We start from the raw sequence: 16,601 nt of genomic DNA on the forward strand, positions 1-16,601 counted from the left end.
GTATTATAAATGCAACACAGAAATATCTCACTCACATAAGGATTCACACCCCTGAGTGAATACTTTGTAGAAGCACATTTAGCAGTGATTACAGCTGTCAGTCTTTATAAGAGCTTTCCACACCTGGATTGTGTAATAGTTGCCCATTATTCTTTTAAAATTATTCAAGCTCTGTCATATAGATTTAAAAAAATAATTGCTAGACAACCATTTTCAGGTCTTGGAATATATTTTCAAGTAGATTTAAGTCAAAACTAACATCTACTGTCTTCTTGGTAAGTAACTCCAGTGTAGATTTGGTCTTGTGTTTTAGGTTATTGTCCTGCTGAAAGGTGAATTAATCTCCCAGTATCTGGGAGTCTCCCAGTGTTAAGCAAATGTTTACTCCTGAACTTATTTAGCCTTACCATAACAAATGGGTTGAATACTTATTGACTAGACATTCCAGATTTTCATTTTTAATTCACTGGTAAAAATGTCAAAAAACATAATTCCACTTTGACATTATGGGGTATGTGTATGTAGGACAGTGACAAAAAAAAATCTAAATTTAATCAATTTTAAATTCAGGCTGTTACACAAAACAATGTGGAAAAAGTCGAGGGGTGTGAATACTGTCTGAAGGCACTGTACATTCTTAGTCTAAGTACTTCCATATCATCCGTTTCATATTGGTTTTTCTATGACCTCTCCTTGGAAGTAGTCTACGGGTGGGTGGGTAGGCATCTCTTTTGAATAAAGACATTTTCAGATTATTTTAAATAGGATGTCAAGGTGACTGCTGAAGAATGCAGAATCTACCACCTCCCTTTAACCAATTATATCAGCCATGACCTGTATACAGACCCAGATCTCCGGTGACAAACATACATAGTGTAACATTTGGTTCTGGGTTCCACCATCACTAGATTTCTATCATCAGTGAAGGACAAGTGCTCAAATGATCAAGGAACTACAGTATCGGCCAATAAGTTTCTTTTCGGGGTTACTAGTATACCTTTTAGTATGAGAATCCCTTCTCACCTCATCTCTAAAACTGTTATGAGGCCAGTTTCTGCAGAGTTGCTGCAGAGATGGAGTGCCCTGTGGGTAGGTTTGCTTCACTGCTTTCCAGAAGATTCTGCACATGCATACTATAGTTGAACATTACTTTTTCCAGATTTTGTTATGTTACAGCCTTATTATAAAATTAACTAAATGGATTTCCCCCACGTTTTTTTCGACACACAATACCTCATAACGACAAAGCAAAAACAGCTTTTTATACATTTTTACAAATGTGTAAAAAATACAAAACTGAAATATCACATTTACATTAGTATTCAGACCCTTTACTCAGTACATTGTTGAAGCACCTTCGGTAGCAATTACAGCCTCGAGTCTTCTTGGGTATGATGCTACAAGCTTGACACACCTGTATTTGGGGAGTTTCTCCCATTCTTCTCTGCAGATCCTCTCAAGCTCTGTCAGGTTGGATGGGGAGCGTCGCTGCACAGCTATTTTCAGGTCCAGAGATATTCGATCGGGTTCAAGTCCGGGCTCTGGCTCGACAACTCAAGGACATTCAGAGACTTGTCCCGAAGTCACTCCAGCCTTGTCTTGGCTGTGTGCTTAGGGTCGTTGTCCTGTTGGAAGGTGAACCTTAGCCCTAGTCTGAGTTCCTGAGCAGTCTGGAGCAGGTTTTCATCAAGGATCTCTCTGTACTTTGCTCCGTTCATCATTCTCTCGATCTTGACGAGTCTCCCAGTCCCTGAAAAACATGCCCACAGCATGATGCTGCCACCACCATACTTCACCACAGGGATGGTGCCAGGTTTCCTCCAGATGTGACGCTTAGCATTCAGGCCAAAGAGTTCAACTTTGGTTTCATCAAACCTGAGAATCTTGTTTCTCATGGTCAGAGAGTCCTTTAGGTGCCTTTTGGCAAACTCCAATGGGGACTGTCATGTGGCTTTTACTGAGGAGTGGCTTCCGCCTGGCCACTCTACCATAAAGGCTTGATTAGTGGAGTGCTGCAGAGATGGTTGTCCTTCTAGAATGTTCTCCCATCTCCAGAGTAGATCTCAGGAGCTCTGTCAGGGTGATCATCGGGTTCTTGGTCATCTCCCTGGCCCAGGCCTTCTCCCCCAATTTCTCAGTTTGGCCAGGCGGCCAGCTCTAGGAAGAGCCTTGGTAGTTCCAAAAGTATTCCATTTAAGAATGATGGTTGCCACTGTGTTCTTGGGGACCTTCAATGCTGCAGATTATTTATTGGTACCCTTGCCCAGATCTGTGCCTCGACACAATCCTGTCTCGGAGCTCTATGGACAATTCCTTCGACCTCATGGCTTGGTTTTGGGACATTATATAGACAGGTGTGTGCCTTTCCAAATCATGTCCATTACCACAGGTGGACTCCAATCAAGTTCTAGAAACATCTCAAGGATGATCAATGGAAACAGGATGCATCTGAGCTCAATTTCGAGTCTCATAGCAAAGGGTCTGAATACTTATGTAAATGAGGTATTTCTGTTGTATGTAATAAATTGTCAAAATTGATAAAAACCTGTTTTCACTGTCATTATGGGGTATTGTGTATAGATTGATGATAAAATATTTTTAATTAATTGTTTTTAAAATAACGCTGTAACGTAACAAAATGTGGAAAAAGTGAAGGGGTCTGACTGTGCCATTAATATCATGCAAAACTTCTGAAGTAGAGATCAACATTATTCAGTAATGCAAACAAAAATAATGATATTGAAAGCAAAACCTAAACACAATATTATTGGGAGCAAAAATTATAATATTAAGTGAAAAAGATTATGCAAGGAAATACATTTGAAATGCAAGAAGGGGGGCACACTTCCCTCAATATAAAATCCCAATGCTCCAGGGCAGTGACGACAATACCCTGTGTATGGTGACATTTTTGGGATGGGACGTTAAACGGATGTCCTGATTCTTGGCACTTGAAAGGCCAGGGGTGTTAACCCCAGTGTCCTGGCTAAATTACCAACCTGGCCCCATTCCATCATGGCCATCTAATCATCTACCTCACTCATAATTGGCATAGATCACTCCTCACCTCTACACCATGTGTTTGCTGTGCATTACCCAAGCGGGTTCCACACAGTGGTGGTGGATGAAGTGAGTTTCCCACTTACTAAACACAGCAAAAAATCAAACGTCCCTTTTTCAGGACCCTCTTTCAAAGAAATTCGTAAAAAATCAAAATAACCTCACAGGTCTTTATTGTAAAGGGTTTTTAACACTGTTTCCCATGCTTGTTCAATGAACCATAAACAGTTAATGAACATGCACCTGTGGAACGGTCATTAAGACACTAACAGCTTACAGACGGTAGGCAATTAAAATTTAGGACACTAAGAGGCCTTTCTACCGACTCTGAAAAACACCAAAAGAAAGATGCCCAGTGTCCCTGCTCATCTGCATGAACGCGCCTTTGGCATGCTGCAAGGAGGCATGAGGACTGCAGATGTGACCAGGGCAATAAATTGCAATGTCCGTACTGTGAGATGCCTAAGACAGTGCTACAGAGAGACAGGACGGACAGCTGATCGTCCTTGCAGTGGCAGACCACGTGTGACAACACCTGCACAGGATCATCCGAACATCACACCTGCGGGACAGGTACAGGATGGCAACAACTGCCCGAGTTACACCAGGAACGCACAATCCCTCCATCAGTGCTCAGACTGTCCGCAATAGGCTGAGAGAGTCTGGACTGAGGGCTTGTAGGCCTGTTGTAAGGCAGGTCCTCACCAGACATCACCGGCAACAACGTCGCCTGTGGGCACAAACCCACCATCGCTGGACCAGACAGGACAGGCAAAAAGTGCTCTTTGCTGACGAGTCGCGGTTTTGTCTCACCAGGGGTGATGGTTGGATTCGTGTTTCTTGTTGAAGGAATGAGCATTATACCAAGGCCAGTACTCTGGAGCGGGATCGATTTGGAAGTGGATGGTCCGTCATGGTCTGGGGCGGTGTGTCACAGCATCATCGGACTGAGCTTGTTGTCATTGCAGGCATTTTCAACGCTGTGCTTTACAAGGAAAGACTTCCTCCTCCCTCCTGTGGTACCTTTCCTGCAGGCTCATCCTGACATGACCCTGCAGCATGACAATGCCACCAGCCATACTGCTCGTTCTGTGCGTGATTTCCTGTAAGACAGGAATGTCAGTGTTCTGCCATGGCCAGCGTAAGAGCCCGGATCTCAATCCCATTGAGCACGTCTGGGAGCTGTTGGATCGGACAGTGAGGGCTAGGGCCATTCCCCCCAGAAATGTCCGGAATCTTGCAGATGCCTTGGTGGAAGAGTGGGGTAACATCTCAAAGCAAGAACTGGCCATTTTAAAAATATTGTATATATATATTTCACCTTTATTTAACCAGGTAGGCCAGTTGAGAACAAGTTATCATTTACAACTGCGACCTGGCCAAGGTAAAGCAAAGCAGTGTGACACAAACACAGAGTTACACATGGGATAAACAAAGGTACAGCCAATAACACAAATCTGGTGCTGTCCATGAGGAGATGCACTGCAGTACTTAATGCAGCTGGTGGCCACACCAGATACTGACTGTTACTTTTGATTTTGACCCCCCCTTTGTTCAGGGACACATTACTCCATTTCTGTTAGTCACATGTCTGAGGAACTTGTTCAGTTTATGTCTCAGCTGTTGAATCTTACATTCATACAAATATTAACACATGTTAAGTTTGCTGAAAATAAACGCAGTTGACAGTGAGAGGACGTTTCTTTTTTTGCTGAGGTTATGTAAAACAGTTCAGTAAGTAGAAAGGTGCTATATACATCCTTTCAATCAATCCATTCTGTGTAGGCAGGGTTTAGAGGTGTAGATGATGCATCCCCAGTGGTCAACCAGTTTAGGAGTGATAGTTCATCTTCATGTTATAAGTGCCATGGGATTTTTTATGACCACTGAGAAAGATGAGAGTAAAGGGTGCCCCCTACTGATCCTCTAACACACTTCCAGCTACATCTGGTCTCCCATCCAGGGACCGACCCTGCTTAGGTTCAGAGGCAAACCAGTAGTGGGATGCAGGGTGCTATGCTGATAGAATGAATGTGCCAAAACTTACAACTGCCTCCAAAACAATTTAATGCAAAGAAGGTGGTGTTTAATCACAATCGCATTTACATTAAAAATGTTTCAGTGAAAACTATAATTTTTTATGAACTAATTTGTTAGCACATGTAAAAAAAAAAAAAAATCTTGTAATTAGGATTTCTTTGCTCAATATTTTGGGTTTATATTTTGCTTGCAATATATTTTTTTTTGTTCTCGACTTCAGAAGTTTTGCTTGATATTTATAGGAGAAAAAGGAGCTCCATATGCTGGTGGATGAAAACGACATTTTCTAAAAAGAAAAAAAAATGTACAGAAACTCCCTGCAATGTAATATGAACATTTCATGACCATAGGACCAAGAAAATGTATTTAAAATAGCTTCTGAAGTTTCATAATTGTATGTTCGTTAATAGTGATGGTGATGATATGCAAAGGCAATGAACATTTAAGCATACAAACAAATATTTGGACAATGGCAAAGAGCACAAGACAAGTATCAATAGATCTTTATTTATTGGCATAGAATTATGCATGCAACCATCTTAAATCAAATACTCCCATTCATATTCTATCATGGGACACCCTTCAATAATGTTTAAATTAGCAAAAGGCATACAGTATGTTACTCAAATAGTCACATTAACACACAATAATACAATGGACTAGTGGTCTATGAAGGACTATGAAGCAGATGCAACAAGTAAACATTTTTTTTTTTTACTTGTTACAAATATGGCCACAGTAGAAAGCATTAGCATGATGACAGTGACATAATTAAACACTGGGCAGCACTTCCTCTTTACAGCCAGCGCTTTGAGCAATAAGCACTAGCAAATAACCAGGGCCTCGTTTCCCAAAGCTATCGTCAGAACCTTCATACAATGTATCTTTAGTAGCCGTGCTGTTTCCCCAAAACATTGTCACTAAAGTTACACTTGAAAACGCTTGTTATTGCTACTGTCTATAATTTTTGCTACAATATATTTTAAAAAAAAGTAACAATATGTGCACGTGCCAAATCTTGATTTTGTGGGTTATTATAGGGTAAGCATTAAGAATAAGCCGCCTCAATATTTGCCGCCATAGGTGGTAATATCTAGCAGCTGATCTGTCATCAGTATTGTGTAATAATTTTAATGCTAAGGTTAGACCTGAATGGAGAAAGCTGATTCGAAGAAAGCTGATGCTTTTCTTTCGATCCGAATTGACATGGTCTAACGACGCACTTAGTGAACATTCTCTCTATATGCTTGTTTGGGAAATACTTTAAAACGTGGCTCATAAATAACGAGGCATCTGACACAATCATTGTAATGCTTAAGTTACATCGCAACTGGGAAACGAGGCCCAGGTTGTTACCTTGTACAGTACATAATTGTAGCTGTTACCTTTACATGCTATTACATCCTGGGATTAAATGTTACATGGGTCATTACTTAAAACTAAGGATTTGGCGCTAATTTCATTAAATTGGAAGTAATTAGCTAAGTGAATGTAAAATGCTTGAAACCAATGTCAGCATGGCATAATTTGATAAAGATCTTTGGAAATGTAATTCCTTGCCATGGACCATCTCTCACAAATTAACCACATAGTTACCAAGTAAGTTCATGGTTACTTGATGAAAACAGACTGTGTAACTCTTCAAGTGTAGCTCTTCTACCAAAATGGACACCTGGGGGATGCAAAACAATACAAGTTCAGTGACCATTGTTAAAAAAGTTCCCAACATAAGCCACAAATGTTTGCCCAACCAAGACACTTTTTTGTAGTTTGGGTACCTGTCTAATCCTGCTTTAGGCAACGTATAGTTGTCTTGTCAAACAGCATGGCAGTGCCATAGCATTGTTGAATGCTGAAACAGTCCACCACCCAGGCTAGGCTAATTGATGCGAACTAACAGTTACCGATGATGGTAACGAGCCAATGTAGCACAGGCTAGGCTAACTAATGCTAACTAATAGTACTAGGCTAACTTCTGCAAACTAACAGCGCTAGTCTAACTGATGCTAACTAACAGTACTTTGCTAGCAGAATCTCACTAAGAGTACTAGGCTAACTGATGCCAACTTATAGTATTTGTCTGATGCTAACTAACAGTAGGCTAACTGATGCTAACTAACAACAAACAGATCATACTGACCATCCAATATAACACTGGCATAGGTTCTCGTGCGACGTCGCCTGCTTGATGAGGAGCTCCACTTGGGTTGGCACATCCAGAGTCTCATCGTGTGAGAAATCACGCCCTGATGGGGAAAAGCAATACATATTAGTCAATGAATGCTAATATGCTAGCATATCCTAGCATTTTTAGTTACATGTGTAGGGAATGTGTAGGGAAAGACTTACCAGTCAGCTTGTCTCGTACTCTGTTGATAATCTGGATAGCCTTTTTATTCAGGGCCTCAGGCTGGACAGTGCCATCTCCAACTGATGGGAGAGGAACACAGTGACGACTGATACACTAACATTTTAGGAAATATTTGGGCCAACAATAAGCAAAGATAGTACTTCCCAATACCAATATTCTCCACAATCCTTTGTCGAGGAAAGAAAAACCCATAGAAGCTACATGCCACTCAGCAACTATTCATAGCTGTGTTTTAACACAGGAAGCGCCGAGAGCGTCATGTTGACAAAACACATTTACATTTTTTTTTGTCATGTCCCCCACCCCCGTCCTTGAAATAAGTATATTTAACACACGTATGTTGTTCACAAAGAGAATTTGCCCCTCATTCACTGCCAGTCAGCCTGCGCAGCTGATGACCCATCAAAATTACACCTAAACTATATTGAAACTAATTTCACACATTAGCCAAAAGACAAGATTAAATTGACAATAGTCTGATGTGTGAAAATATTATCAATTGTCAAATGTATATGAAGAGATGGGCAGCTTGGAATTGACACAGAGGCAGGAAAACTGAGCTCCAAAAATACACTTTTTCAAATACTTATACAGCTAGTTAGATTCAGGTAAGACATTTTGATTTCTATATAGCATCAGACAGAGCAGAAAGAGCAGTTTCTAGAACACGTAGCTTGGCCAAATAACAAAAAAATGTAATAGGTGAGCTCTATTTCAAAATACCACTTTTTCTAAGAATGACCATTGTTTTATGCGCTAAAAAACGTGAGCATGCGGCAGCATATGGACATAAAACAACTTAAAATATGCTATCCTGTTCTTTGAAATACATTTTCTTATTTCCATAATGCTTCTTAAGACCCGCCCCAATTTTTTTTTTTATAGCTTACAGTAAAATAAAGTATTGAAAATACTATTATGTTCTTCATATTCTAATGTTACCTAAGACCTTCATAAACATAACCAAATGATCATTTGTCCAATAGCATATATGAAATGTATTTGTTAGACTGTTAGAATGTTGAAGTCCAAAAGACAAGTCATTGGTTCGAAGTGGGGTCCCTCGAGGCCCACCATTTCTAGCGTTAACAAACATAGCCACCATAGAAACTACTAGGAATGTTAGCCTCATGCATTTTTACAGTATTGGCTTGAGCCAAAGACTCACGGAAGGAATGAATGGATTCAGGCACGGTAGTTCCTGGTTTCTTGTGTGTGGTCTCACCAAGGTCGATCCCCTCCAGTGCTTCTGCATTGGACAACAGACACAGCACAGAAAGATGCATTCAGTCTGGAAACATTCCAGATGTTGTTAGTGACACAAAATGGACGTCTTGTTTCACACTCACCGACTGATTGTCCAGCAGTGTAGGAGTCAGTTCTGGTCCTGGATCGCTTGTTTCCCTTGGTGTTCGCTGTGGACCACAAAGAAAGAGAGGGCTCAATTGTTTGCTGGGTTGTTGATTTCAGATGGTTTAAAGGTAATTCAGTGTTTAAGATGCTTTCAAGATGTTTTGAGGCGTTTCGGAGTGGTTTCCTTACTGTCCATCAGTCTCCAGTTGAGCAGTGGGTCGTAGACGAAGGCCTCCAGTACGGCCATGACACTGTCCCTGTGCTCCCTCAGCACCTCCATCACCGTGTGACATGTGATCCTGTAGTTCCCATCCAGCCCTGTCACCTGACCAACACACACAGGGGAGGGACACATTGATTGACAGAACAGAGAGGGGAGTTTTATTGTCTGTTCTGATTGGTAATTGTAGCCTGGGTGCCAGCCGGAAATCTTTGCTTCGCTCCTCAAGTCTGCAGTGCAAACCCTCAATTGAGTTGCAGGATTAAGTGCCTTCCATGACAGAGGCAAATGTGAACTATTGACAAGAGTATGTCAAATAAAACCTCTGAGAGTTATTCCTCCTACCTCCATGGCGTTCGTCAGCATTCTTGTCAGTCTGAAAGGAATCTTCTCCGGGAACTTCTCCCTGGTCATGGCAACCTGTAGTGGGAAAAACATTTATGAAACATTGACAACATTCACAGATACACTACATGACCAAAGGTATGTGGACACCTGCTATGTGAACATCTCATTCCAAAATCATGGGCATTAATATGGAGTTGGTCCCTCCTTTGCTGCTATAACAGCCTCCACTCTTCTGGAAAGGCTTTCCACTAGATGTTGGAACATTGCTGCAGGGACTTGCTTCCATGCAGCCACAAGATCATTAGTGATGTCGGGAACTGATGTTGAGCGATTAGGCCTGGCTTCGCAGTCAACATTCCAAAAGGTGTTCGATGGGGTTGAGGTCAGGCCAGTCAAGTTCTTCCACACTGATCTCAACAAACCATTTCTGTATAGACCTCGCTTTGTGCACGGGGTTCTTGACATGCTGAAACAGGAAAGGGCCTTCCCAAAACTGTTGCCACAAAGTTGGAAGCACAGAATCCTCTAGAATGTAATTGTATGCTGTAGCGTTAAGATTTCCCTTAACTGGAACTAAGGGGCCTGATCCATGAAAAACAGCCCCAGACAATTATTCCTCCAACAAACTTTACAGTTGGCACTATGCATTCGGGCAGGTAGCGTTCTCCTGGCATCCGCCAAACCCAGATTCGTCCGTCGGACTGCCAGATGGTGAAGTGTGATTCATCACTCCAGAGAACGTGTTTCCAATGGCGGCAAGCTTTACACCACTCCAGCTGAGGCTTGGCATGTTGATCTTAGGCTTGTGTGCGGCTGCTCGGCTATGGAAACTCATTTCATGAATCACCTAATGAACAGTTCTTGTGCTGACATTGCTTACAGAGGCAGTTTGGAACTCGGTAGCAACCGAGGACAGACAACTTTTTACGGGCTATGAGCTTCAGCGATCCCATTCTGTAAGCTTGTGTGACCTACTACTTTGCGGCTGTGCCGTTGTTGCTCCTAGACGTTTCCAACTCACAACAGCAGCACTTACAGTTGACAAGGGCAGATCTAGGAGGACAGAAATTTGATGAACTGACTTGTTGGAAAGGTGGCATCCTATGACGATGCCATATTGAAAATCACTGCGCTCTTCAAGGCCATCCTACTGCCAATGTTTGTCTATGGCGATTGCATGGCTGTGTGCTCGATTTTATACACCTGTCAGCAACGGGTGGGGCTGAAATAGCCAAATCCACTAATTTGAAGGGGTGTCCACATACTTTGTATAAATAGTATACATTCAGTCAGGTTCTGATTTTGGAGGCCCCTGCTCACCTCAAAGCAATCCCCAAAATCAATGTGGAGGATCTTGCCACTTAGTCTGTCCAACATCAAGTTGGATGGATGCCTGTAGAGGAAATGGAGAGAAACTGAGTGAGGGTAGTCTACACACTGGACCACATATTTATTTTCATGCCAATGTTTTGGCCCCATGCACGAAAATAACTATTTGATACTTTGTATGTTCTGTTCAATAAATATGCTCCAATACACCTGCAAAGCAAGATTATTTCACTTTTTAAACATCTGCTACCACTGCTGAACTTTTATTGGTGGAGAGCCTCACCTGTCTCCCAGGCCCAGGATGTAGCCCACCATTGACATCACAGCCAGGGAGCGTGTGTAATTGGTCCTCCTGTCAAACCAAACCTGAGAAGAAGACCAGGAGTAAACATAACACTACATTGCGTCCCTGCAACAGAAAGCAGAACTAAGATATTTCAGGTATTTCTGAGCCACATTCTTCAAAAAACCATGAGGAAATTGAAATGATCACTAAATTGTTACAGATACCACCTTTAATTAGTCTTCAGCAGCCTTATATAGAGTGGTCAGTTGTTAGCTATAACACCTAATGACATGCTACGTCAGACTGCTTACAGTATGATGGGTGGTAAACAGGGGTACGTCAGTCTTATGACAACTGTCTGTAAGGCAGAAACATTGTTTTACCTCAGAGCTGGGGCTCTTCAGCCACAGCAGCTTGGCCAGGTCGTCTCCGGCCGTGTTGTTGACGGCGTGCTCAAACACCTCCACCTTCTCCATCAGGGTCAGGTGATCATAGTCTGGAGCCATCTAACAAACATACATACCACAACATCAAGATGGCACAACCTTTGGTAGTAAAATAGAACCTCATTGTCAATTTGTTTAACGGTTTTCAATTCACGGATAAATAATTTATTGTCTTTTAATTATTTTTTTTACTTGAGACTTGACATTTAAGAGTAGTGGACAAGTAACAACATTCATATTATATTGTGTATTAAAGTGTACATTCCATTTAAATTCATGGCTAATCAACAGATGGTTAGTAATAGCAAGTGCACTGTTCAGTGTACACCATGTCTAAAAAGCTCCATTCTGAACAGGGTGTGTGTGAACTGCTAATGTGATAGTTCCTGGTTCTTACCCTGAGCATAATGCGGTGCTCGATGTTGAGCAGGATCTTCTTCTTCTCCCGGTAGTCTCTGATGAGGGCGTGGAGGGTGTCGCAGTGAGGCACCCAGCCAATTAGACCAGAGTTGGTGGACAGGGGAATCACTGCGTAGCGCTGAATGCTGAGAGAGGGACACAATACACAAAAATGGTAACCAGGAAATTATATTTTTTACAGAAGCACAGCAGACACCGAAAATCAATCAATCAATCAATCAATCAATCTCACACCCTCCCGATGGCAATAATCCAGCCATTAATCTTGAAATGTGTGTGTACTGTCTACCTGAGGTTTTTGCGTAGAGAGGCTGGGTCATTGGCCAGCAGTGTGTTAACCAGGCCAAAGAGTTGCATGACCCTCTCGTCCTGCCGCAGGTCCTCATGGCCCTTCAGGAGGAACATGAACTCATGGCCATTGCTGCCTGCAGGGGGCACCACAACACAGGTCAACTCTCAGACCGTGGCTTTCATTCAACTGGCGTCTGAGAGTAGGAGTGCTGATCTAGGATCAGTTTAGTTTTTTAGATGGTAATGAATTAGACTGCATGGATAGGGGGGGGCCTGATTGTAGAACAGCACTCCTGCTCTGAGAAGCTTGTTGATACATATAGCCCCTGAACTCCTATGCATGCGAATTAGTGTAAAATTCTGTTTATCACTTTACAATGACAGTGGGATGAAAAATTCTGTTGCGGGATAATCCTTTGTTATCACATTGCTAAACTGCAGAGGACAATAATGGCATTAAACACAGGTAGATGGCATGACACATACCACATATTGATTATACTTCTGACTCAGTAAATTACTCCAAAAGACAGCATGTTTGCATTTCTCATTCATCTTTTGATGACCTGACTTCATCTTTAGGGCGGTCAGAGTTAATCACTTTTAGTAATTTATGTTATTTTTATTGTGATTAATCGCATTGTCTGAAAGTGTTCAAAAATCACTGAAAACATCCCAAATACATAATCTCTACAGTTTAAAACAATGGACTGTGAAAACAGGTTACAACTGAGGGTAAAGAAAGTGTGCTTTCTCAATTTACCCAATTTTGCTAACCGTTACTTTAGACAAAATCAAGACGTCAATTATCTTGTGCAATTTTTTTGTATGAAAATCTTAAATTTCAGCTGAATTTGAGCAAATTCAAATTGTGAGAATAATCACAGCAAATCCTGCGATTAACTTGATTAAGTGTTATCGTTTAATAGCCCTAGACACTCATCTTTAAACAAATGGGATAAAAAAAATAATCTAATACCCTTACTACTATGATGGTCATACTTAGTTAGCTAACTCCTTGTGTAGTTAGCCAATACTCCCAAAGGACTCAGTAGGACAATGGGCCTGTAGTCCATTGTCCCCACTAATCGTATTCCCTCTTGATTCATTTCCATCAATGGTAAATGGTGGGTGTAATCATAGAAATAAGAATGAATAGAATGGGCTTGGAAGCTCAAACCCTGGCAACTGACTGCCAAGCTCACGGGTAGCCTCGCAATGGCTGCCTGGTATTGTGACGAAATAAATGCCTTTGTATTTTGGAATATTCCATCAACTGATGCTGGATTGCCATGGTAATGTAGAACGTTCATTCAAATGATGCTAAATGATATGGCTCATGATAATGGAATCCTTTTTTTGTAATGCCAATCGAGATGACTCAACAAATCACAGCACATATTAAGGGAACAGGAAAGGGGGATACCTAGTTAGTTGTACAACTGAATGCATTCATTTAATTAAAGGGTACACTTCCTGTTTTTACTTCCTTACATGGGTACACTCAAAATGGCTGCCAGTCCACCCATTGTGTCATCATCATTGATTTGAATGGAGACGCCCTTTCTTTTAGTTCTTATTGGCCTCGTGGTTGGTTGTCTTACCCATGTAGGTGAGTCTGCGGGGACATTGTTTGGAGGTTATGTGGTTGTCTTACCCATGATGGTGAGTTTACGCGGCCGCTGCTTGGAGGTGATGACCTGCAGCGAGGGGGCGATGGACTGGATGCGGATGATGGGCTGGTTGGGGTCGTAGGTCCCCGGCACGGCCAGCTCCAGGTCCCTGCACATCAGCAGCTTGGGGGACACATACTGCAGCTCCAAGGAGGTCAGCTTGGGACACAAGAAGGAATGGATGGGGGAGGGATCAATGGATAAAATAATGGATAGATGAGGGGAGCGAGAGAGAGGAGGGAGATCAGATTACTGGCAGATGAAAAGGTTCATTGTGCCGTGTTCCAACCGTCACTCTGCCTCTTTCAGTCTCTCACTCCGTCCTTCACCGTCACCACTTTAACAGTCTGTCTCTTTTGCTCGTGCACTGTCTAGACAGGTCCTCCTAGGAAAGGCATCTCATCTCAATGGGTTCACCTGTATAAATAAAGGATACAAAACTGCCCCACTGGTGTACTCTTTTCACTTGACTCTGAAGGAGTTTTGCTATTGTTGGCCTATTACAGTGAAGCCTATTACAGTGAAATACTGTAGCGATGAGAAGACATTTGGCTTAACTTGGAACAACAACTGAGACAGACACAACACCTAGGAAGCGCTATTTATTTTCCACTAACAGCCACTTCAGGATCATCGCTGAATGGGTTGCATTGTTTCAGGATGCTGACATGACCTAGATATATCAGTTTACAGTGTCAAGGGATAAATGAACGTGGGCCTTAACAAGAGTAGCAAAATAACATCTCATAGCTCTGAAGAAAGATGTGAATGTAGCAATATATACACTACCCACACATAACTGGTTGTGAGCCAACTTGACTCCTTTCACTGGATGCTTTAGTTTTTCAACTGGCACAACCAACGAAGGGCTGAATCCGAAGAGGAGAGAGATTCTTGAATTCAGACGAAGACTGGCAGATCTCCAATTGGCCTCAGTGTAGGAGTTACGTTAGGAGACAGACCAAACTGACTTGAGCAGAGTGTGAGTAGGTTGGTGTGATTCTCTCACCTGTGGTAGCTGCTTGGAGATCCGTCTGAAGACGTGGTAGTACAGGTCCCACGCTTGGGTCAGGTCCTTCACGTTGCCCGAGCGCATGTACTTCCTGCACCAATCCTGGGCCTCCATGAGGTCCCTCCCGTAGGCCTGTCATAACACAGAGAACAGCAGCCAATTCACTTCACCTGTCCAGCCATTTACCTATAATCCAGGTCAAAGAGCACTACACATCATTGTCAATTGGTCATTAGACTGCGGAACTGATCCTAACTTTCAACTCGTACACTTCCTCAATGTCTCCAATTGACATCTACATGGGATTTTTGCACATTTTCGAGACACACGCACATTTGTCAATCATTGTAACTTGGTAAATTAAATGGTAAAAAGAGGGAAAAATACATGACAAAATAAAGACTATAAACATGACTTTAAAAAAGACAAAAGAAAACAAAAGACGGACCTGGTTGAAGGAGGTCTCTTTGAGGGTCTGTGGACCCCTCTCCATCATGGCGTGAAGGGGCTCCAGCACAGCAAACATACCCTTCACGTTGCGCTCGCCAAAGTAGAGGCGGGAGGCCTCCTCCAGGCCCTCGTGCCACATCTCGTGCCACAGAATGGCCACCCGGATCAGCTCCTCGCTCACCTGGGGAGACAGGAAGTGACTCATGCCTTGGGAAACAAGTACATTTTCTTCAGATTTATTGAAAATGAAATACAGAAATATATCATTTACATAAGTATTCACACCCCTGAGTCAATACTCTGTAGAATCAGCTGTGAGTCTTTCTGGGTAAGCCTCTAAGAGCGTTCCACACCTGGATTGTGCAACATTTGCCCATTATTCTTTTCAAAATTCTTCAGGCCCTGTCAAATTCGTTGTTAATCATAGCTAGACAACAATTTTCAGGTCTTGCAATAGGTTTTCAGGTAGATTAGGTCAAAACTGTAACTCGGCCACTCAGGAACATTCACCGTCTTCTTGGTAAGCAACTGCAGTGTTGATTTGGCCTTGCGTTATTGGTTATTTTCCCAAAAGGTGAATTAATCACCCAGTGTCTGGTGGACCAGGTTTTCCTCTAGGATTTTGCCTGTGCTTAGTTCCATTCAGTTTATTTTTTGAAACACTCCCCAGTCCTTAACGATTACAAGCATACCCATTACATGAAGCAGCCACCACTATTCTTGAAAATATGGAGAGTGGTACTCAGTAATGTACTGTATTGTATTTGCCCAAAACATAACACTTTGTATTCAGGACAAAAAGTGAATTGCTTTGCCACCTTTCTGGCAGTATTACTTTAGTCCCTTGTTGCAAACAGGATGCATGTTTTGGAATATTTTTTATTCCGTACAGGCTTCCTTCTTTGTCAATTAGGTTAGTACTGCGGAGAAACTACAATGTTTATCCATCCTCAGTTTTTTCCTATCACAGCCGTTAAACTGTTTCAAGTCACCACTGGCATGGTGAAATCCCTGAGCGGTTTCCACCCTCTCTTGCAACCGAGTTAGGAAAGACACCTGTATTATAATTGGTTGTTTTTAGGGGGTAGATCAGCTTTAATATTGCAGATAGATTGTAGCTTCCATCAATGTAGTTGTCTGCATCACTTCCAACCCCCATATATATAAATATATATATATATATATACACACACTACTGTTTAAAAATTTGGGGTCACTCAGAATTTTCCTTTTTTTTTGGTCCATAAAAATAACATCAAATTGATCAGAAATACAGTGTAGACATTGTCCATCCAAAGTGTA

General features: G+C 42.0%; 1 protein-coding gene across 2 annotated transcripts in view; it reads right to left on the reverse strand.

The window, feature by feature from the left end:
- Positions 1 to 6,087: 6,087 nt before the first annotated feature.
- LOC139416417 (mechanistic target of rapamycin kinase) overlaps positions 6,088 to 16,601 on the reverse strand; it is a 125,109-nt gene continuing 114,595 nt past the window's right edge. For both annotated transcript variants that reach the window (XM_071165009.1, XM_071165008.1), the window contains exons 44-58: positions 15,298 to 15,480; positions 14,847 to 14,981; positions 13,822 to 13,996; positions 12,163 to 12,298; positions 11,851 to 11,998; positions 11,391 to 11,513; positions 11,005 to 11,087; positions 10,713 to 10,785; positions 9,390 to 9,464; positions 9,014 to 9,149; positions 8,821 to 8,886; positions 8,640 to 8,720; positions 7,450 to 7,530; positions 7,241 to 7,346; positions 6,088 to 6,772 (exon numbers count right to left, since the gene is read on the reverse strand). In XM_071165009.1, the coding sequence (XP_071021110.1) occupies positions 6,757 to 6,772; positions 7,241 to 7,346; positions 7,450 to 7,530; positions 8,640 to 8,720; positions 8,821 to 8,886; positions 9,014 to 9,149; positions 9,390 to 9,464; positions 10,713 to 10,785; positions 11,005 to 11,087; positions 11,391 to 11,513; positions 11,851 to 11,998; positions 12,163 to 12,298; positions 13,822 to 13,996; positions 14,847 to 14,981; positions 15,298 to 15,480 (1,617 nt within the window). In that variant the 3' untranslated portion in view covers positions 6,088 to 6,756. The remainder of the gene's footprint in view (positions 6,773 to 7,240; positions 7,347 to 7,449; positions 7,531 to 8,639; positions 8,721 to 8,820; positions 8,887 to 9,013; positions 9,150 to 9,389; positions 9,465 to 10,712; positions 10,786 to 11,004; positions 11,088 to 11,390; positions 11,514 to 11,850; positions 11,999 to 12,162; positions 12,299 to 13,821; positions 13,997 to 14,846; positions 14,982 to 15,297; positions 15,481 to 16,601) is intronic.

Source organism: Oncorhynchus clarkii, chromosome 9 (assembly GCF_045791955.1).
Source record: "Oncorhynchus clarkii lewisi isolate Uvic-CL-2024 chromosome 9, UVic_Ocla_1.0, whole genome shotgun sequence".
NCBI lineage: Eukaryota > Metazoa > Chordata > Actinopteri > Salmoniformes > Salmonidae > Oncorhynchus > Oncorhynchus clarkii.